The sequence below is a fragment of the Hemitrygon akajei genome, chromosome 5 (genome assembly GCF_048418815.1).
Source record: "Hemitrygon akajei chromosome 5, sHemAka1.3, whole genome shotgun sequence".
Taxonomy (NCBI): Eukaryota; Metazoa; Chordata; class Chondrichthyes; order Myliobatiformes; family Dasyatidae; genus Hemitrygon; species Hemitrygon akajei.
Window position 1 is genome coordinate 120,387,149 of NC_133128.1, and position 21,828 is coordinate 120,408,976.

General features: G+C 47.0%; 1 protein-coding gene across 9 annotated transcripts in view; it reads right to left on the reverse strand.

Moving 5' to 3' along the window:
- Positions 1-21,828, reverse strand: part of LOC140728114 (tensin-1-like) — a 429,660-nt gene that overhangs the window by 266,335 nt on the left and 141,497 nt on the right. For 6 of the 9 annotated variants that reach the window (XM_073046317.1, XM_073046319.1, XM_073046316.1 and 3 more), the window contains exon 3: positions 167-204. In XM_073046317.1, coding sequence (XP_072902418.1) covers positions 167-204 — 38 coding nt within the window. Of the gene's footprint in view, positions 1-166; positions 205-310; positions 518-21,828 lie in introns of those variants that run through there. The other 3 variants (XM_073046329.1, XM_073046328.1, XM_073046327.1) reach the window with 1 other exon arrangement.

Consider the following 21,828-nt stretch of genomic DNA (forward strand, 5'->3'; position numbering starts at 1 on the left):
ATCGCCACGATCGGAGGGAGAGACGGGGAAGTCAGGCCCAGCACGACCTCTCCAAACAGTCTGCAACGCATCACACCCCCCTCCCCTCTGCCCCCGCAAGACGCCCCTCGGGGCTGTCAGGGAAGAACACGATCACAACACACCGCAGAAAGTAAAAAAGACTTACCTTTCTCTCGCATTTCTTGTGACATGTCAGTTTGCAAACTAGAGGGAGGAAGAGAGAAATGAAACATTAGAGGAATTCGCGAAGATCCTTTTTTTAAAAAAAACACCTCACCTAATTAAACAGACGAGACGACATCAGACTAACCTCAGAGTGGCGCGAGTTCCATTATCTATCTGCGCGCACACCCGATCACACACGCATCAAAACACAAGTACTGGTAAAGTCAGACTCCTTTCTCAAGCTGCCAGGACCCTGCAAGCCTCTACACGCTGGCAAGCTGCCAGGACCTTCTTCCACAGGTACGCCGCGGAGTGGATGTGGTCTCCCTGCGCGCTCCCTTTCACCCTCTGCGCGGCCACGAGGAAGCAACTTTCGGGAGGGTGTAGCCTCGGGCGCTGAATATTTTTTTAGGAGGAAAGAGAGGGAGAGAGAGTCTGGAATCCTAAACACAGGAGATTCTGCAGATGCTGGAAATCCAGAGTAACACACACAAAATGCTGGAGGAACTCGGCAGGTCGGGCAGCATCTATGGAGGGAAATAAAGAGTCGGCATCTCGGGCGGAGACCCTTCACCAGGATCCAAGATTGTTTACTGTCATTCTTCATTACAGGAATGTAAAGAGAATGAAATGGTTGTTATTATTGATCCAATGCAGCATAAAATAACCACAATGAACAGAATAAAAAGCACATCAAATATCTACACATAAAAGCAATCCTGTAACCCACAATGTATAGGTAACTGTTATGTACAGATTTTATGTATATGAAACGATGCTAGGTGTGGATGTAGCGATGGTGGAGGGTATGGAGGGTGGGTTAGTGGGTGGGGGTGTTGATCAGCTTGGGGAAAGTCACTGTTTTTGAGTCTGGTGGTCCTGGTGTGGATGCTACGCGGCCCCCTCCCTGATGGGAGAGGGACAAACAGTCCATGGGCATGATATTGCTGGCTACACAAGTGAATCTGCAGATGCTGGAAATAAATAAAAACACAAAATGCTGGCAGAACTCAGCAGGCCAGACAGCATCTATGGGAGGAGGTAGTAACGACGTTTCAGGCTGAAACCCTTCATCAGGAGTGCTTATTTTTCCCCAGCAACTTTCCGTATAAATGCCCCTAATGGTGGTGCCGGTGATCTGTCTCACCACTAGTTTCTGAGTGGGAGACCACACCCACGGGGGCAGGATGGTCTAGTGAAGGGGTAGCGAGTAAGGGGAATGAGGAAGGGAGGTGACGGAAAGGGGTGACAGAGGGCCGAAGTTGAGCAATCTTTATTGCCTGTTCCACTGGCTCGGTCCCCTCTCCCTTGCAGACTTCCAGTGGGGGGAGTGGTGGCTGGCACAGTGGTATACCAGTCAGCGTAGTGTTTTACAGGGGTTCAATTCCCACCGCTGTCTGAGAGGAGTTTGTTTGTACTCCCTGTCAGTACTGGGGTTTCCTCCAGGTATTCTGCTATCCTCCCACATTCCAAAGACAGGTTAAATCAAAATCAGGTTTATTATCACTGATATATGTGGTGAAATTTGTTGATCTGTGGCAGCAGTACATAAAAATTACTATAATCACAATAAGAAATATAAGACCATAAGAGATAGGAGCAGAATTAGGCCATTTGGCCCACCGAGTCTGCTCTGCCATTCCATCATCACTGATCCATTTCCCTCTCAACCCAAATCTCCTGCCTTTCCCCATATCACTTCATGCCCTGACCAATTGAGCCTCTGCCTCTGCCTTAAATATACCCAGTGATTTGGCCTGTTGCAATGAATTCCACAGATTCAACGCTCTCCGGCTAAAGAACTTCCTTCTCATTTCTGTTCTAAATGGATGTCCCTCTATTTTGAGGCTGTGTCCTCTAGACTTAGACTTCCCCTCTATAGAGAACATCCTCTCCACATCCACTCTATTGTGGCCTTCCAACATTTGATAGGATTCAATGAGGTCCCCCCTCATTCTTCTGAATTCCAGTGTGTACAGGCCCAGAGCCATCAAACACTCCTCATCCGGCGAGCCTTTCAATCGCAGAATCATTCTCGTGAACCCCCTCTGAACCCTTCCCAATGTCAGCACATCCTTTTTAGACAAGGGGCCCAAATGAGGCCTCACCAGTGCCTTATAAAGCTTTAACATCACATCCTAGCTTTTATATTCTGCTTACACTGCATTTCCCCTCCTCATCACCAACTCAACCTGCAAATTAACCTTCAGGGAATCATGTACGAGCACTCCTGAGCCCCTTTGCACCTCAGATTTTTCAACTTTCTCTCCATAAAAAAATAGCCAATGTTTTTATTTCTTCTGCCGAAGAGATGACCATACACTTCTGGATACTGTATTGCATCTGCCACTTCTTTGCCCATTCTCCTAATCTGTCTAGGTCCTTCCTGTTTCCTCAACACTACCTACCCCTCCACCTATCTACATATCATCCTACAATTAGCCACAAAGCTACCAGTTCTGTCATCCAAATCATTAACACATAACGTAAAAAGAATCGGTCTCAACACAGACCCCTGTGGAACACCATTAGTCACCGTCACCAACCATAAAAAAGCTCCCTTTATTCCCACTCTTTGCCTCTTGCCGGTCAGCCAATGCTCTATCAATGCTAGTATCTTTCCTGTAATACCATGAACTCCTGACTTGTTTAGCAGCTCATGTGTGGCACCTTGTCAAAGGCCTTCTGAAAATTCAAATACACAACATTCACCATTTCTCCTTTGAATATCCTGCTTGGTATTCTCTTTTAAAGAATTCCAACAAATTTGTCAGACAAGATTTTCCCCTAGGGAAACCATGTTGACTTTGGCCTATTTTATCCTGTGCCAACGAGTACCCCAAAATCATGCCCTTAAGAATCAGCTCCGACATTTTCCCAACCACTGAAGTCAGACTAATTGGCCCATAATTTCTTGTCTTCTGCCTCTCTTCCTTTTTGAAGAGTGGAGAGACATTTTTTTCAATTTTCCAGTCCACCGGAACCATGCCAGAATTTATTGATTCTTGAAAGATCATTACTAATGCCTTCAGCCACGTCTTTCAGAACCTTGGTGTATAGACCATCTGGTGCAGATGATTTATCTACCTTCAGACTTTTCAGTTTCCCAAGCACCTTCTCACCAGTAATAACAACTTCACGCACTTCTTCCCCCAGAACTCTCGCACTTCTGGCATTCTGCTGGTGTGTTCCGCAGTGAAGGCTGACGCAAAATACGTTCAGTTCATCCGCCTTTTCTATCATCCCCCATTACTACCTCCCCAGCATCAATTTCTAGCAGTCCCGACTCCCTTTTACACTTTATATATCTGAAGAAACTTTTGGTATCCTCTTTAGTATTACTGGCTAACTTACCTTTCATCTTTTCCCTCTTTATGACTTTTTTCAGTTGCCCTCTGTTGGTTTTTAAAAGCTTCCCACCAAACTTTGCTCTGCTATATGCCCTCTCTTTGGCTTTTATGTTGGCCTTTGACTTACCCTGTCAGCCACAGTTGCATCATCCTGCCTTTAAAATATTTTCTTCTTCTTCGGTATGTATTAATCCTGCGCCTTCTGAATTGCTCCCAGAAATTCCAGCCATTGCTGTTCTGCCGTCATCCCTGCCAGTGTCCTCTTCCAATCAACTTTGACCAGCTCCTCGCTCATGCCTCTGTAATTCCCTTTACCCCACTGTAATACTGAGACATCTGACTTCATTTTCTCCCTCTCAAATTTCAGGGTGAATTACTATATCATGATCACTGACTCATAAAGGTTCCTTTACCTTAAGCTCTCTAATCAATTCTGTTTCATTGCACAACACCCAGTCCAGAATAGCTGATCCCCTACTATATGTACAGTCAGACAACAATATACAGTGTATATATATAAGCAGTACAAAAAGAGAACAAACAATGAAGCAGTATTCATGGGTTCGTGGTCTGTTCATAAGTGAATAAGAGTTTGCAATGTTATGTTGGCCCTGGAAACATGGTGGCACTTGCAGGCTTCCCTCATCAGATCCCCCGTCTGTGTTTGTTATTGACACAAATGGCAAATTTCACTGTACTAGCTGCGTCATTGTGTGGTATGGAAACAGTCAGTCATCAGAGTGCAAGACCCTACAGAGGAAACTAAAAACTGTCAAGAGTGTCACCGAGATCTGCCTCCCCACTGTTTGTGACATTTACCAGGAACGTTGCAGACAAAGGGCCCAAAGCATTACTGAGAATCCCTACAACCCATCCCACAATCTCTCTGACCCACTACCGTCAGGAAGGAGGTACAGGAGCATCAGGACTCGGGCTGTCAGACTGGGAAACAGCTTCTTCCCTCCGGCTGGGAGACCCTGTCACCAGCGAGGTCACATCACTAGGACAGCGAGCTGTTTGATATTTACTATGTTCACTGGTCACCTACGTGCATTTTGAATTTTATTTCATTAATATTCTGTTTTATGTTCCGGGTGTGATATGCGTTTTGTTGATGTGCCGTGGTCCGGGGGAACGTTGGCTTGTTTGGTTGCACAGTCAGATGACCATAAACCTGAATTTGAAAACTTTCCGTTCCGGAGTCTTGCATCGTCAGTCAGAGAGCACTGAGGGAGAGGGGACCCTGTGATAGTCATTCAAGCTGATGTGTAAAACCTATACAAGGAGTCTGACATTGATCTTAGGGGCAGAGAGATTGAGGGTTATTGAGAGGGAAAGTCACAGGTGGTATGGCAAGAAACTGCTCAGCACACGGCAGAAATCAGCCTCCACTCCATGGACTCTCGCAGCCTCAGTAAGTTAGCCAACATAATCAAAGACCTTCCCCACCCTGGACTTTCTGTGTTCTTTCCTCTCCTACCAGGCAGGGATACAAAAGCCTGGAAGTACGTACCTTCAGGCTGAAAGACAGCTTCTACCCCACTATTACCAGACTCTTAAATGGTTCCCAAGTGCAATAACATGGACCTTGACCTCACAACCTACCTCATTATGGCCTTGTAGCTTGCTGTCCGCCTGCACAGCGCTTTCTCTGTAGCTGCTACACTTTATTCTGCGTCGTTATCGTGTTACCTTGTTCTACACTGTAGCTGTGTGAACAGTCTGCAAGACAAGCTTTTCACTGTATCTCAGTACAGCCGACAAAAATGAAACAACTCTACCAATTCGGAAGATGGACTGACGTTGGATGGTGAGCCATGATTGTATTAACTCGGTGGGCCGAATGGCCTCACTTGCTCCTGAACAGTCATGATGAAGGGTGTAGGCCTGATGCTCCCCTCCCCAGATGCTGCCGGACTTACTGAGTTATTGAGGCATTTTGTGTGCGTTGTTTTGTTGTTTGCCATGTTCTGTGTTGTTCTGCTGGTTGTTAGCACAAGCTACACATTTCTCCGTGTGTTTCCATGTGCATTGGATCATTAAGTGAATCTGAAATGCACGTGGACTTGGTGAAAGGTCTTACCCTACTCTTCCTGCACTTGAATATCCTGTCCAGCTTCACTGCCCACAGTGGTCAGGAGGGGGAGTGCTGGCCTATGGGGCAGACAGAATCACCCTCTGGTGACGACAGGTGAGGGTGGAACTCACCCACAGCTTATGAGACCCTGTCGAGGGTTCTCAACAACACCAGCTGGGCCGGGCTGTACAAACAATGGCACGCGTTCACCCACAGGGTGGTGGGTATATGGAACGGCTACGAGAGGAAATGATTGAGACAGACACATTAATGACGTTCAGACCAACACTCTCACTTTCTGAGGAAGTTAAAGAGACCTGGACTAAGCACGTCTACACTCACCTGATTCTACAGATACGAAGTAGAGGGCACCATGAGAAGCTGCATCACTGCTTGGTATGGAAACCGAATTGTGGCAGACGGGTTGTCAAAACTACCCATCACATCACATCACTGCATCAGCCCACCCGCCGTCGAGGGCATGTGTACAGAAAGGTGCTGGGAAAAAGCCAGTAACACTGTAAAGGATTTCACCCAGCCTGTTTGTCCCACTCCCATCAGGGAGGAGGCTATGCAGCATCCATCCTCCAGACTCAAAACCAGCTCCTTTCCTGATCAACACCTCCTCCCACTGGCTACTTTATCATATCTTGCCAGTCATCTTATGTCCAGACATCCCTGTGCTGCATCAGATCCGGAGTAACAATTATTTTGTTCTCCTTTACTCTTGTGTACAGGAAATGACATTAAACAATCTGGAATCTTAAAAAACTGAAATATTGAAATTGTATACCATTATAACTCCTCTTGCACTGCAAACAAATAATTAAAAAATGTAAAATTTGAGTCGTGAGTCTTGAAGAGATAGTTGAACAGGTACATGGGTAGGAAAGGTTTAGAGAGATGTGGCCAAATGCGGGGAATTGAGTTTAGCTCGGGTGGAAAGCTTGGTCACTTTCCCTGAATGATTAGCTTTATTTGTCACATGTGCTGATTATTGACTACAGAAAGAGGAAACCGGTCCATGAGCCAATCTTCATCAGAGGTGAAGAGGATCGGCAATTCACCATTCCTCAGCATTATCATTTCAGAGGATCTGCCCTGGGTCCACTACGTAAGTGCCATCACAAAGAAAGCACGACAGCACCTCTGCTTTGTTAGAAGTTTGCGCAGATTCAGCATGTCATCGAAAACTTCTACAGATTCACAGTGCAGAGTATCCTGACTGGTTGAGCCATGGACTGGTATAGGAACACCAATGCCCTTGAACAGAAAAGCTCACAAAAAGTAGTGGATACAGCCCAGTCCATCACAGGTAAAGCCCTCCCCACCACTGAGCACATCTACCAGTAATGCTGACACAAGAAGACAGCATCCATCGTCAAAGACCACCACCATCCAGGCCAGGCTCTCTTCTCGCTGCTGCCATTGAGAAGGAGGTACAGGAGCCAAAGGTCCCACGTCAGCAGGTTCAGGAACAGTTATTACTCTACAACCATCAGGCTCCTGAACCAGTGTGGATAACTTCACTCACCTCAACACTAAACTGATTCCACAACCTATGGACTCACTTTCAAGGACTCTACAACTCATGTTCTTTGTATTATTTATTACTTATGTATTATTATTTTGTTTTTTCTTTTTGTATTTGCCCAAGTTGTCTTTTTGTTGTTTGTCTTTGTTAGATGTGTTTCTTTGTATTTATTGTGAATGCCTGCAAGAAAGTGAATCTTAGGATGGTATATGAGGACAGATGTACTTTGATCATTAATTTACTTTGAACTTTGCTGTATATTAAAGCGTACAGTGAAAAGCATCGTCTGCGTCACTGACCAACACAGTCCGGAGACGTAGTGGGGGCAGCCCTCGAGTATCACCGTGTTCCTGGGGCTAACCTAGCACACCCACAGCTTATTAACCCTAGCCCACACGTCTTTAGAATGTGGGAGCACCTAGAGAAAAGCCACGTAGTCATGAGGAGAACGCCATACAAACCCCTTACAGGGAGCAGCAGAAATCGAACCCCCATCTTACAGCACTACGTTAACCACTTCCCTACCGTGCTGCCCTCGGGCCAACGCTCGATGACTCCATAACATCTGAACTGCAGTGGTTATAATGTGAGAAATCGCTGGACCAACTCGTGCCCAGCAAGACCACCTAAACAGCAATAGGGTAGCAGGCACAAAGTGCTGGAGGAGTTCAGCAGGTCAGGTCGCTCGGTGATGTAATGGTTAGCAAATGGTATTACAGTGCCAGCAACCTGGGTTCAATTCCCGCCACTGTCTTTAAGGAGTTTGTATGTTCTTCCCATTACCGTGCGGGTTTCCTCTCACATTCCAAAGATGTACAGGTTGGTAGGTTAATTGGTCACGTGGTGTAATTGGGCAACACAGCCTTGTTTGGCCAGAAGGGCCTGTTACTGTGCTGTATCTCTAAATAAAATAAATAAATTATAAATGAATAATAAATAAATGAATAATATTAGTAATTCTTAAAACAGTCAATGGTTCGGGCAGCGATCCTTCATCAGGCCTGAAGAAGATGGTGGGTATGTGGGAGAGGGAGGATGAAGTCAGAAGCTGGGAGGTGATAGGTGGAAGAGCTGAAGAAGAAAAAATCGGATAGGAGAGGAGAATGGCTCATGGGAGGACGGGAAGGAGGAGGGGTCCCAGAGGGAGGTGATGGGCAGGTATGGAGAAGAGAAGGGGTGAGGGGGGGGAGGGGGGAGATCCAGGATGGGGAATGGAAAATGGGAGCAAGGGGAGGGGATTAGAAATTTCCAGAAGTTGGAGAAGTGGATGTTCATGCCAACAGGTTAGAGGCTACCCAGATGGAATTTGAGGTGTTGCTCCTATGTGGACCCTAACAACATTGGCTGAGGTATAAAATGATGCCAGGGCTCGGGGACCTTCAATGTTCAGCATGAAGCAGTTTGTTACCTGGCGCCCCATCCACCCCGCTACATGCTCCCTCCCTCCACCACTGGCGCTCAGTGACTGAGAGTCCACTGTCTGCAGAGAACACTATCTACCGACACCACTATCTTCCCCAACTGTCTCCTGTAAAAATGCCATTCCCTTTTCTCAGTTCCCTCATCTCCGCCACATCTGTTCCCAGGGTCGCTTTCCATTCCAGAACACTGGAGAACCCTTCTTCAAAGAGCAGGGTCCTGACGAAGGGTCTCGGCCCGAAATGGCGACGTCGCTTCTCCCTATAGATGCTGCCTGGCCTGCTGTGTTCCACCAGCATTTTGTGTGTGTTGTCTGAATTTCCAGCATCTGCAGATTTCCTTGTGTTTGCTCTTCAAAGAGCAGGTTTGCCTTCCTCCACCATTGATGCTGGCCTCACCCACATCTCCTCCAGTTCCCATCTATGCTCAGCTCATCCTCCTGTCATCTGAACAGGATAGAATTCCCCTTGTTCTTATCCATCACCCTCGAGCTTTCTCTTCATTCTTCACAACCTTCATCATTTTCAACACTGAACACATCTTTACCTCCCCCTACGCTTTGCTCCCTGCAGGGATTTCTCTCTCTCTCTCTGTCTCCCTGGTTCCCTTGTCCATTCGTCCCTCCCCGCTGATCTCCAGCCAAGCAGAATAAGTCTGCTCTTTCCATTCACCTCCATTCAGGGCCCCAAACTGTTCCCCCACACGAGGCAACACTTAACTTGTACATTGGTGAGACCTGACGCTGATCAAGGGACTGCTTTGTCCAGCCCCTTTGCTCCATCTGCAACAAGCTGGATTTCCCAATAACCAACCATCTAATTCTTATCCCCAGTCCCATTCCAACATGTCGGTCCATGGTGTCCTCTTCTACCATGCTCAGGGTGGAGGAGCAACATCTCACATTCCGTCTAGGTAGCCTCCAACTGGATGGCATGAACTGCCAGTAATTCTTCCCTCACATCCCTCCCCGTCTCCTCACCCGCCCCTGGTGCCCTTTCTCTTCCCTTTCCGTCCCTAGTCCACTTATCCTCTCCAGTCAGATTTCTACTCCACCTATCACCTCCCAGCTTCTCACTTTATTCTCCCCCCCTCCCGCGCACCCATTTCCCCTTCACTTGGCTTCATTTATCTCTCTCTCTCTCTCTCTCGCTCTCTGTCTCTCTCTCTCTCTCATGGTTAATGTGAGGGGGCATAATTTGATGATTGGAGGGAAGTGTATGGGGGGATATAGGATGACTATAGGTAGGTTTTTAACACGAGAGTGGTGGGTGTGTGGAACGTGCAGCCGGGATGGTGGTAGAGGCTGATGTATTCGGGATATTTAAGAGACTCTTAGATAAATGGGTCACTTGCATCACATCAAATCAACAAGGATTATGCTAGGAGCAGCCTGCAAGTGTACCAACATAGCATGCCCACAACTCACTAGGCCGAACCCATACATCATTGGAATGTGGGAAGAAACCCACATGGTCCCGGGGAGAAGTTACCAACTCCATACAGACAGTGGCGAGAATTGAGACAAGGATCAATGATCACTGGCACTGTAAGGTCTTGTGTTAATCCCCGCAGGACTGGACAGTGGGGATGAATAGAGGGACCTTGGGCTGTAAGGAGAATGGGTGAAGAAGACAAACAGCACGCTGGACGGGGCACCGAATCGGGAAGTCGTTGCGGCCACGTGGAAATCTCGTTGGGCTGGCACGTGGAGAGTTGCGAGTTACTCTGGCCAGCCCGTTACAGGAAGGAAGGGGGTGGGGGCTTCGGAGAGGGTGCAGAAGGCATGCAACAAGATGCCGTCTGGATTCCAGGGCTTGAGCTATAAGCAGAGGTTGGAAACATCCAGATTGTTCTCTCTGGAGCAAAGGAGAATGAGAGATGACTTGGTAGAGGTTTATAAGATTATGGGAGACATAGATAGAGTGGACAGCCATTTCCCCAGCGTGGAAATGGCTAATACAAGGGGCATATTTCTAAGGTGGTTGCAGGGAAGTCTAGGGGGGATAAGTGAGAGACAGGATTTTCTACACAGAGTGGTGGGGGCTGACTGGGGTGGTGGAAGAGGCAGATAAATTAGGGATATTGAACAGACTCTTAGACACACATATGGATGATAGAAAAATGGAGGGCTATATAGAAGAGAAGAGCTAAACTGATGTTACGATAGGCTAACACACGTTAGAGGATATGCATTTACAGCGGGGGGGGGAGGTTAAGAGGATGTGTTTTATACAGAGAGGGTGGGGGTGTATCTAGGACAGGCTGCCAGGAGTGGCGGTGGATGTAGATCTGGTAATGAGGCTGTTAGACAGGGAAAGGAGGGAATAGCGGGACACCACGGTAGCATTGTGGTTGGCGCAGTCATCTTACAGCACCAGCTATCACCCATTGGAGCTCATCTGTAAGGAGCTGATATGCTTCTCCGCGTGACCATGTGGCTTTCCTCTGGCACCTCCTGGTTCCACCCACATCCCAAAGACGTACAGATGTGGAAGTGTGCCCCCCCCAGCACACCCCACGCTGATTTAACTTGACGCAAATCACATTTTAATGTATGTGTGGCAAATAAAGCTGACAGGCTGAGGAGATTTTGTTTAATAGGACCTTGTGTTCAGTACAGGCCTTGTGGGCCGAAGGGTCTGTTCCTGTTGCAAACTAATGTTTGTTTCCAAGAAGTGGTATAGCCAACGGACTGGGTGTTGTGTGGGGAGCTGGAATACCTGGAGATCTGGAAGGCATTTGGTGAAATGTCAGAGCAGTGACGTGTGGCGAGAAGGTTGGATGGGGACCTTTGTTGAAGAAGTTCAGAATCAGATTCATTTATTGATCACCTGTACATCAAAACATTCAGCGAACTGCGTTGTTAGCTTTAACAACCAACACAGCCTAAAGATGTACAGGGGACAGCCTGCACAGCATGCCCACGATATTCAGCAGAACAAATCAACAACATGACAACAATTCCCTTTCCCACCATCTCAGCCACTCTCACACAGAGGCAGGCCTCCAACTCCAGGTGAGGCTGTCTCCAGACGTCCAGTCCTTGACCCCCGACTCACAGACCCTCAATCCTGGCAGTCAGGACCACCCAATCTCATGTTGTGGAGGAGCCAGGCACCAGGCCTCCGAACCCTTCTCCTTGACAGGCCGATCCCTGAGTCAGACACCCTCCACGAGGAGAGTGACTTAAGGGTCATTCCTGGTTCAATCATTAGTAATAGAGAGTTACTAATTACTCTGAACCAGGTGAGCACACTTATAGGACAGGGTTATTGGCGGTGTTCAAGGATTGGTTGAAACCATTCCTGTCCACAATACATGACTGATTGTTAAACCAGCCGAGAGGGTTACACATTAACAGGGAACCAAGACTTTCCATGAACCCAGAAGGCCAAAGAACAGTGGCCACACACTAAGTTTTCACAGCTCGCAAATCCTCGAGTGTAAACATTACTGCAACTCGCAGTGGGGTAACTATCTCTCCATCAGGATAGTAACGTGGGGGGGGGGATGGTGAGGGCTGAGAATCCACCCCCCAGTCAGGGCCATAGCCAACCCATCACCTCTACTAAGAAGATCTGGCACTTAGTGTGTTCATCTGCATCTACTAGAAACCAGACTCCTCACTCATAGAGTTGTACAGCTCTGGAACAGGCTCTTCGGCCCAACTAGTCCATGCTATCCAAGAGGGTCATCTCTAAGTCAGAGAGTCATAGAGCACCATGGCAGAGAAACGTTATGTAGTCTGGCCAACTAGAGGAGAGGCCTTGCTGGATCTGGTACTAGCAATGAGCCTGGTCCGGTTTCAGATCTCTAGGTGGGTGAGCATTTTGGTGAACTGGTCTTCACCATAGTCTTGGACAGGGACAGGAGCAGAGAGCGTGGGGAAGTATTTATTGAAGGAGAGGGGATTAGGCAGGAAATTGGGAGCATAAATTGGGAATGGATTTACTCCAGAAATACACTTTGGAAATGTGGAGGATTTTTAGGGAGCGCCTGGCCGGGGGCTCCGGATAGGTTTGTCCAATCAAGGCAGGGAAAGGTGAAGGAACTGTGGCTGACAAGAGAAGTAGAAGATCTAATCAAGACGAGGAAAGAAGTTTACCTAAGCTCTAGGAAGCAAGGATCGGACAGGGCTCTAGAGAGTCACAAGGTAACCAGGAAAGGGCTGAGGAATGGAAACGGGAGCTAGAAGGGGGAATGAGAAAATCCTCGGTGGGTATAATTAAGGAAAAAGCTTCACTGGCCACTAGTATCAGAAGGCTGGGGGGAAGCAAATGTTATTCCATTGTCCAGGAAAAATAATAGAGATAATCTTGGGAATTATAGACCAGTAAGTCTTACATCAGTGAAGGGGAAACTTCTGGAGACAATTCTTCGAGACAGGATTTAAAAGCATTTGGAGAAACATAGTCTGATTAGGGATAGTCAGCATGGCTTTCTGAGGGGCAGGTCATGCCTCAGGAGCCTGATTGAATTTTTTAAGCATGTGACAAAGCACAGTGATGAAGGCAAAGCAGTGGATGTGGTGTATATGGATTTCAGTAAGGCAATTGATAAAGTTCCCCACAGTAGGCTCATTCAGAAAATCAGGAGGCATGGCCATGTAGATTCAGAATGCTCAGAATGCTCAGAATGCGGAGAGCGGTACTATATGGAGAGTATTTTGTCTGAAAGTTGGTGACCAGTGGAATTCCACAAGGATCTGTTCTGGGACCCCTGCTGTTCGTGATTTTCATAGATGACTTGGATGAGGAAGTGGAAGGGTGAGTCGGTAAATTTGCAGATAACACAAAGGTTGGTGGAGTTGTGGATGGTGTAGAAGGTTGTCATAAGTTACAATGGGATATTGACAGAATGCAGAGCTGGGCTGAGAAGTGGCAGATGGAGTTCCACCCAGAAAAGTGGGAAGGGTAGTTAAGCAAGCTTATGGTGTGCTGGCCTTTATTAGCTGCAGGATTGAGTTCAAGAGCTGTGAGGTAATGTTACAGCTCTACAAAAGCTTGGCTAGACCACACTTGGAGTATTGTGTTCAGTTCTGGTTGAAGGATGTGGAAGCTTTCGAGAGGGTGCAGAGGAGATTTACCAGGATGCTGCATGTCTTATCAGGATAGGTTGAGTGAGCTAGGCCTTTTCTCTTTAGTGTGAAAGGGGATAAAAGTTGACAAAGGAGGATGAGAGGGGGCTTGATAGAGGTGTACAAGAGGTATAGATTGAGTGAACAGCCAGAGACCTTTTCCCAGGGTGGAAATGGCTAATAGGACGGACATAATTTTAAGGTGTTTTGATGAAAGTATAGGGGAGATGTTACAGAGCATGGAGTGTGCTTGGAACACACTGCCAGGGGTGGTGGTGGGGGCAGATACAATAGGGACATTTAAGAGACTTAGGTAGGCACATGAATGATAGAAAACGGGGGGCTGTGTAGGAGTGAAGGGTTAGATTGATCTTACAATGGGTTGAAGTTTCAGTACAACATTGTGGGTCAGAATCAGAATCAGGTTTAATATCATCGGCAAATGTCATAAAGTTTGTCAATTTTGCGGAAGCAGTACGGACAGCTGATGGACTGCACAGAGCTGGCTGCAAAGACAGTAGCTGAAACTTTTATAGCTTGCTAAACTCTGGGAGGGTACCAGAGATTGAAAAACAATCAATGTGACTCGCTTCTTCAACAAAGGAGACAAAGAGAAGCCAGCGCTGGATTCCTGTGTTTGAATCCAAAGTTCTTTTTTTTTGGCAGCTCAGGGGCTGGGAGTGTGAGTATCGGTGTCAGGGCCCCGTGGATGTCTGGAGAGAGGGGATAAAGGGAGCAGATTCAGCCAAAGCCAGTCTTCTCGGGCTGCACAGGTGTGGAAAACGTCAGCATCAGAAGCTAACTTCAGCTGCCGATAAAAGGAGGGCAGGCTCGAGTGCAGCGGCCATTGTTGGAGTGGGCCAGTCACAGAGTGTGAGGCTTTGGCACGGTGAAGAAGAGGCAAACCCTTTTCTCTTTTAGTACAGAGCAGTCAGGATGGAATGCTCTTCCTGTCAGATGTGGGAATTCGGGATAGCTGACAGTTTTACTGGACAACCGCATCTGCGGGAAATGCATCCAACTTCGACGCCTGACTGACAGTGTCAAGCAGTTGGAGCTGGAATTGGGTGCACTCAGGAACATCGGGGAGGCTGAAGATATTATAGACGAGACTTTTGAAAGATGGTCAAACCCAGAGTACAGGCTTTGGACAGTAGATGGGTGACCAACAGGAGAGTAAAGGGAGAAAGAAGTCGGTGCAGGGTTTCCCCGCTCAGCAACGAGTATATCCCTTTGGGTACTGCTGGGGCGGATGGTCCATCGGATCATGGCAACGTGGCCAGCTCTGAGCCTGAATGTCAGACAGTGCAGTACCTATAGGGAACTCGATAGTTGGGAGACAGAAAGGAAATTCTGTGGCCACAAAAGAGCCAGTAGGATGGTGTGTTGCCTTCCGGATGCTCCAGTCCAGGATTTATCCGAGCAGCTGTAGGACATTCTCAACGGGGAGGGTGAACAGCCAGAGGTTGTGGTGCACATTGGCACCAATGACATCGGCAGAAAAGGGGAAGAGGTTGTACACTGTGAGTGTAGAGTTAGGAAGGAGCCTGAAGAGAAGGACATCCAAGATTGTAATTCTGGGATACTCCCAGTGCCAAGGGCTAGTGCAGGTAGGAATGGGGTGATAACATGGGTGAATTAGTGGCTGGGGAGACGGTGCAGGGGACAGGGTTTCAAGTTCTTGGATCCTTGGAACTGTTTCTGGGGAATGGGCGACCTGATGGGTTGCCTGAACTGGAGGGTGACCAACATCCTAGCCAGGAGGTTTGCTGATGCTACCTGGGAGAGTTTAAACTAGTTGTGCAAGGGGCTGGCAACCAGAACCCCAGGTCAGTAAGGGAAGGATCAGATCAGAGGGTAGATGTCAGGGAAAGTATTAAAAGGCAAAATTGAAATTACAGGTATGATGGGCCGGATCATTTGAAATGTTAATATTTTAATGTTGGGAGTATTATGGGTAAGAGTAATGAACATCGAGCATGGATCAGTACATGGAACTATGATGTTGTAGGCTGAGGGAAGGGCAGGAATGGGTGATTAATGTACCCGGTTTTTGAAGTTTTAGAAAGAATAGAGGAAGAGGTAAAAGAGTCAGGGTTGGTGGCGGGGGGGGGGTGAATATTGCACTATTAATCAGGGACAATATCACAGCTTCACTCAGGGGAGTGGGGTCAGACTCTGAGTCCATTTGGGTGTAGCTCAGGAATGGGAAGGGTGCAATCACACTGATGGGGTTGTAATACAGACCCCCTCCCCCCAGCAGCCACCGGCAGATTCAGGAACAGATATGTAAGCAGATTAAGGAACTGTGTAAAAATAATAGGGCTGTTGTCATGGGAGATTTCAACTTGCCTAATATAAACTGAGACCTTCTTAATGTAAGGGGTTAGATGTGGCAGAATCCGTTAAGTGTATCCAGAAGGATTCTTCATTCAATAAGCAGATGGCCCATCGAGAGGAGGGGCTGTACTGGACCTGGTGTTGGGTACTGAGCCTGGCCAGCTGACTGACCTTTCAGTGGGTGAGCAGTTAGGGAACTGACCACAACTCCTTGACTTTCAGGAATTCTATAGATAAGGTACTTGTGGGAGAGTTTAAAATTGGAGCAGGGAAAATCACGAGAGCATTAGGCAGGAACTAAGAAGAGGTAATTGGGAACATTTTTTTTGGCAGGTCCACACTGGCTATGCGGAGGGTGTTTAAAGATCAAGTGCACAGAGTACAGGAAAGGTATGTTCCTGTTAGAAGGAAGGACAGGGATGGAAAGATAGGAGAACCTTTGATGTCCAGAGAGGTGATGGATTTAGCCAAGAAGGAAAAGGAGAAGCATGTAAAGCTTCAGAAGCTTGGATCAAATGGAGCACATGAGGAGTTTAAAGAAGCCAGAAAAGAACTAGAGAAGGGAATGAGGAAAGCCAGGAGGGGCCATGGAAGTCCCTGGCAAGTAGGATTAAGGTGAATCCCAAGGCATTCTATACATACATCAAGAGAAAGAGGATAACTTGGGAGAGGGTGGGACCACTCAAGGATAAAGTATGGAGGGGGGAACATTTGCTTGGATGCAGAGATTGTGAGTGAGGTACTTAATGAGTACTTTGCTTCAGTGTTTACCAAGGAAAAGGACATAGCAGACCAGGTGATCAATGCTGAGTATATAAAGATGGAGGAAGCATTGAGCCTCCTAATGAGTATTAAGGTGGATAAATCCCCAGTACCTGATGGGGTTTACCTGAGGTTTTTGAAGGAGGCAAGAGATAAGATTGCTGGGCCCTTGACCAGTATCTTTAGCTACAGATAAGGTCCTGGAAATCTAGAAAGTGGCTAATGTTGTACCTCTTTTTAAGAAGAGAACAAGGGAAAATCTTGGGAACTATAGATCGGCGAGTCTCACGTAGGGAAATTGCTGGAGAAAATTCTCAGGGCCAGGATATATGAGCATTTGGAAACCCATGGAATAACTAGGGAGAGCCACCATGGCTTTGTATCGGGCAGGCCATGCCTCACCAACTTGACTGAGTTTTTTTGACAAAATGACAAGAAGGATTGATGAGGGTAGGGCAGTGGATGTTGTCTACCTGGATTTTAGTAAAATGTTTGACAAAGTCCCTCATGGAAGGCTAACCCTGAAGATTAAAATGGATGGAGTCTGCAGTGAACTGACTGTTTGGATTCAGAACGTATAGAAGACAGAGGGTAGTGGTTGAAGGGATTTATTCGAGCTGGAGGTCTGGAACTAGTGGAGTTCCACAAGGGTCTGTGCTGGGGCTTCTGCTGTTTGTGATGTAAATGACCTGGATGAAAATGTAGACGGGTGGGTTAGTAAATTTGCAGATGATACCAAGATTGGTGGAGTTGTGGACAGTGTAGAAGACTGGCAAAGACTACAGTACGATATAAATCAGTTGCAGATATGGGCAGAGAGATGGCAGATGGAGTTTAACCCAGATAAATGTGAGGTTTTGCACCTTGGTAGGACAAATGCAAGGAGAGAGTGCACTGTCAATGGCAAGATCCTTAACAGAGTTGTTTACCAGAGGGATCCTGGGATCCAAGTTCATAGCTCCTTGAAAGTGGCTACACAGGTTGATAAGGTGGTTAAGAAGGCTTATGGAATGCTTGCTTTTATTAGTCGAAGCTCTGGTTAGGCCAGATCTGGAGTATAGTGTACAGTTCTGGTCACCCCACAATAGGAAGGATGTTGAGGCTTTCGTGAGAATGCAGGAGAGGTTTACCAGGATGCTGCCTGGTTTAGAGGGCATGTGCTATCATGAGAGGCTGGATAAACTTGGGTTGTTTTCTCTGGAGCATCGGAGGCTGAGGGGAGATGTGATGCAGGTTTACAAGACTATGAGAGGCACAGATAGAGTAGACATGGAGTATCTGTTTCCCAGGGTAGGAATGTCTAATACCAGAGGGCATGCATTGGAGGTGAGAGGGGGTAGGTCCAAGGGGGATGTGAGGGGTAAGTTTTTTACTCAGAGAGTGGTGGATGCCTGGAATGGTAGTAGAGGCAAATACATTAGAGATGTTTGGATAGGCACGTGGATGTGAGGAAGATGGAGGGATATGGACATGGTGTAGGGAGGAGGGATTAGTGTTAGGGTGTTTTTGATTTGTTTTTTAGCTGGGTCAGCACAACATTGTGGGCTGAATGGCCTGTCCCTGTGCTGTACTGTTCTATATTTAAGTCAGGAAAGAGGCACAGAAATTTTTGCTTCATGATCATTTTACTGTTGATAGAACAAAGGAAAACTGAAATGGACATTAATAGAGTTCTGCTAAGCAAAGCGAGATAGAAGCAAAACAAACTAAGATGGCATTTCCCTGTGGTGCAGCTCTTTTAACACGACTCACTGTAGAGAAGGAAAATTCCATCCACATCCAAAGATAAGAGTCATCCAATTACGTGCACCCGGGTTCAAATAATGCAGTCATGTAGCACCAAGAGAAGCTTCACAGAGCTTTCGGAATTATACCAATGTAACCATTAGGGGGCACTCTGAACATCAGCATATACATTCTACGGCCAGTAGGAATCCTAACAAACTGTTACATGTATGTCAGACCTTCTTCAAACACAAACAGACAATCAATTGTTAAGCTGCAAAGAAGATAACAATTAAACAGTCAGATCCAACACCAGGGAACTGCAGCTCAGTTTAACAGCTAATACCGGCAAAGTCTTAGAACCAATAATCAAAGAGGAAATAGCTTACCATTTAGGGAGGTTGAATATAATTAAACCTGGACAAGATGTTTTAATGAAAGTGAATCACGCCTGACAAATTTGCTCAGTTTCTTTGAGGAAATGCCAGACTGTTGTTTGGGGAATCCTGTTGCTGAAGTGTATCTAGATTTCCAAACAACACATGACAAGGTGCCACTGAAGAGGCTGGTGTGTAAATTAAAAACCCACGGTGTCAGAGGAAGTGTGTTAGCATGGATTGACAACTGGCTGTCATGAGAAAAGAGAGCTGGGATAGCCTCAGTGGCCACTTTATAATGTACCCCCTGGACCCAACAAAATGGCCACTACATGTATGTTCATGGTCTTCTGAGGCTGTAACCCATCCACTGTAAGTTTCAATGTGTTGTGCATTCAGAAATGCCCTATGCACTCCACTGGTGTAATGTGTGGTTATTTGAGTTACTGTCGCCTTCCTATCAGCTGAAACCAGTCTGACCATTCTTCTCTGACCTCTCTCACTAGCAAGGTGTTTTCTCCCATGGAACCACGACTTACGGGATCTGTTTTGATTTTTGCTCCATTCTCTCTAAACTCTAGAGACTGTGTTGTGTGTGAATATCGCAGGAGATCAGCAGCTTCCGAGATACTCAAACCACCCCATCTGGCACCAACAATCATTCCACAGTCAAAGTCGCTCAGATCGCATTTCCTCCCATTCTGATGTTCGGTCTGAACAACAACTGAACATCTTGACCATGTCTGCATGCTTTTGTGCATTGAGTTGCTGCCACGTGATTGGCTGTTTAGATATTTGCATTAATAAGCAGGTGTATAGGTGTACCTGATACAGCGGCCACTGAATGTAGTTCCAGTTTACTCATGTCTCCCCACATGTCAGCATCTCCCCCGACCCATCCTCACTGGAACCAGACTGGTGAGACTTCACCTTGCTCCCCTTCCTCAAGGTGTCTCTCCTCATCTTAGTCCCAACTGAGGTACACTTGGGATAGGTGAATGAGAGGAGATTTGATAGAGGTATACAGTACAGAGTTACGGGGGCATAGATAGGTTAAATGCAAGCAGGCTTTCCCCACTGAGTGAGACTAGAACTAGAGGTCATTGGTTAAGGGTGAAAGGTGAAATATTTAAGGGGTACCTGAGGGGGAATCTTCACTCAGAGGGTGGTGAGAGTGTGGAACGAGCTGCCAGCGGAAGTGGTGGATGTGGGTTCGATTACAACATTGCGGGAGAAGTCTGGATAGATACATAGGTGCGATGGGTGTGGAGGGCTATGTTTCACATAGATGGAATAACAACAGCATGGACTAGATGGGCTGAATGGCCTGTTTCAGTGCTGTAGTGTTCTATGACTCTATAACATTCTCTTATGGCACTGGAGCGTAAGAGAATAAGAGGTGTTTTGATAGAGATATGTAAAATTATGAGGGGTATAGATAGGGTAAATGGAAGCAGGCTTTTTCCGCTGAGGTTGGGTGAATCAAGAACTAGAGGTTGTGATTTAAGGGTGAAAGGTGAAATATTTAAGGGGGACCTGAGGGGGAAATTCCTTCAGAGGGTGGTGCGAGAGTGAAACGAATTGTGGTGGAGTCAGGTTTGATTTCCACTTGTGAAAGAAGTTTCGGTAAGTGTATGGATGGAAGGATTATGGTGAGCTATGGACGGTGCAGGTCAACGGGGTGAGCCTAGTTGTTATGGTCTAGATCAGCCAAAGGGTCTGTTTCTGCGCTGGACTGTTCTGTATCTCGATGACCTTCCTGTGACCCTCGGCCCATCCAGCCGGTTGAGCCACAGCGTTTCTGGGAGTGGCCACACAGGGGCAGTGCAGGATCACATTCTGAGCAAATTCCTCATTCAATAACACAGACAAAATGCTGGAGGAACTCAGGGGGTCAGGAGGCATCAATGGAGGGGAATAAACAGATGGCATTTCAGACCAAGACCCTTCTTCAGGGTTGGGAAGGGAGGGGGCAGAAGCCAGCATAAGGAGGTGGGGGAGGAGGAAGAGTACAGGTGGTAGGTAAAGCCAGGAGAGGGAGTAGGTGGGTGAGTGTGGAGGGAGAATGAAGGACTTTTTTAATGAGCTGTTGGGTTTCTTTGTTTTGTGGCTGTCTGTGAGGAGATGGATCTCAAGGTTGTATATAGTATACATATTTTGTTAATTAATATACTTCGAACTTTTGAAATAAGAAGGTAGCAACCTTTACGTCTTCCACCTATCAACTCCCAGCTTCTTACTAACCCTCTTCCTGCAGGAGCAGGGTACTCTCTCTCTCACACACACACACACGCACACACACACACACACACACACACACACACACACACACACACACACACACACACGTACACACTCACACACACGTACACACGCGTACACACACACACACACACACACACACAAGGAGAGAGACACAGACAGGCAGACACACACACACACACACTCACACACACACACACACTCACACACACACACGTACACACACACATACACGTACACACACACACACACACACACACACTCACACACACACACACACACGTATACACACACACACACACACACACAAGGAGAGAGACACAGACAGGCAGACAGACACACACACACACACACACACACAAGGAGAGAGACACAGACAGGCAGACAGACACACACACACACACACACACACACACAAGGAGAGAGACACAGACAGGCAGACAGACAGACACACACACACACACACAAGGAGAGAAACACAGACAGGCAGACAGACACATATATACACACAGATAGGGAGAGAGATGAGAGAGAGGGTCTGACACCCACTCACACACACACACTCAGATAAGGACAGAGAGATGAGACGAGAGGGACACGTAGACTGACGGAAATATTGAAGGAACACATGAAGGAAGCTAAACAGATAGAGAGGAAAGGGACCCGTAGACACAGTCACAGACAGAAATAGAGGGAGAGGGGCTGAAGATCACACGTAGGTAAGTGTAGCCACAGAGAGA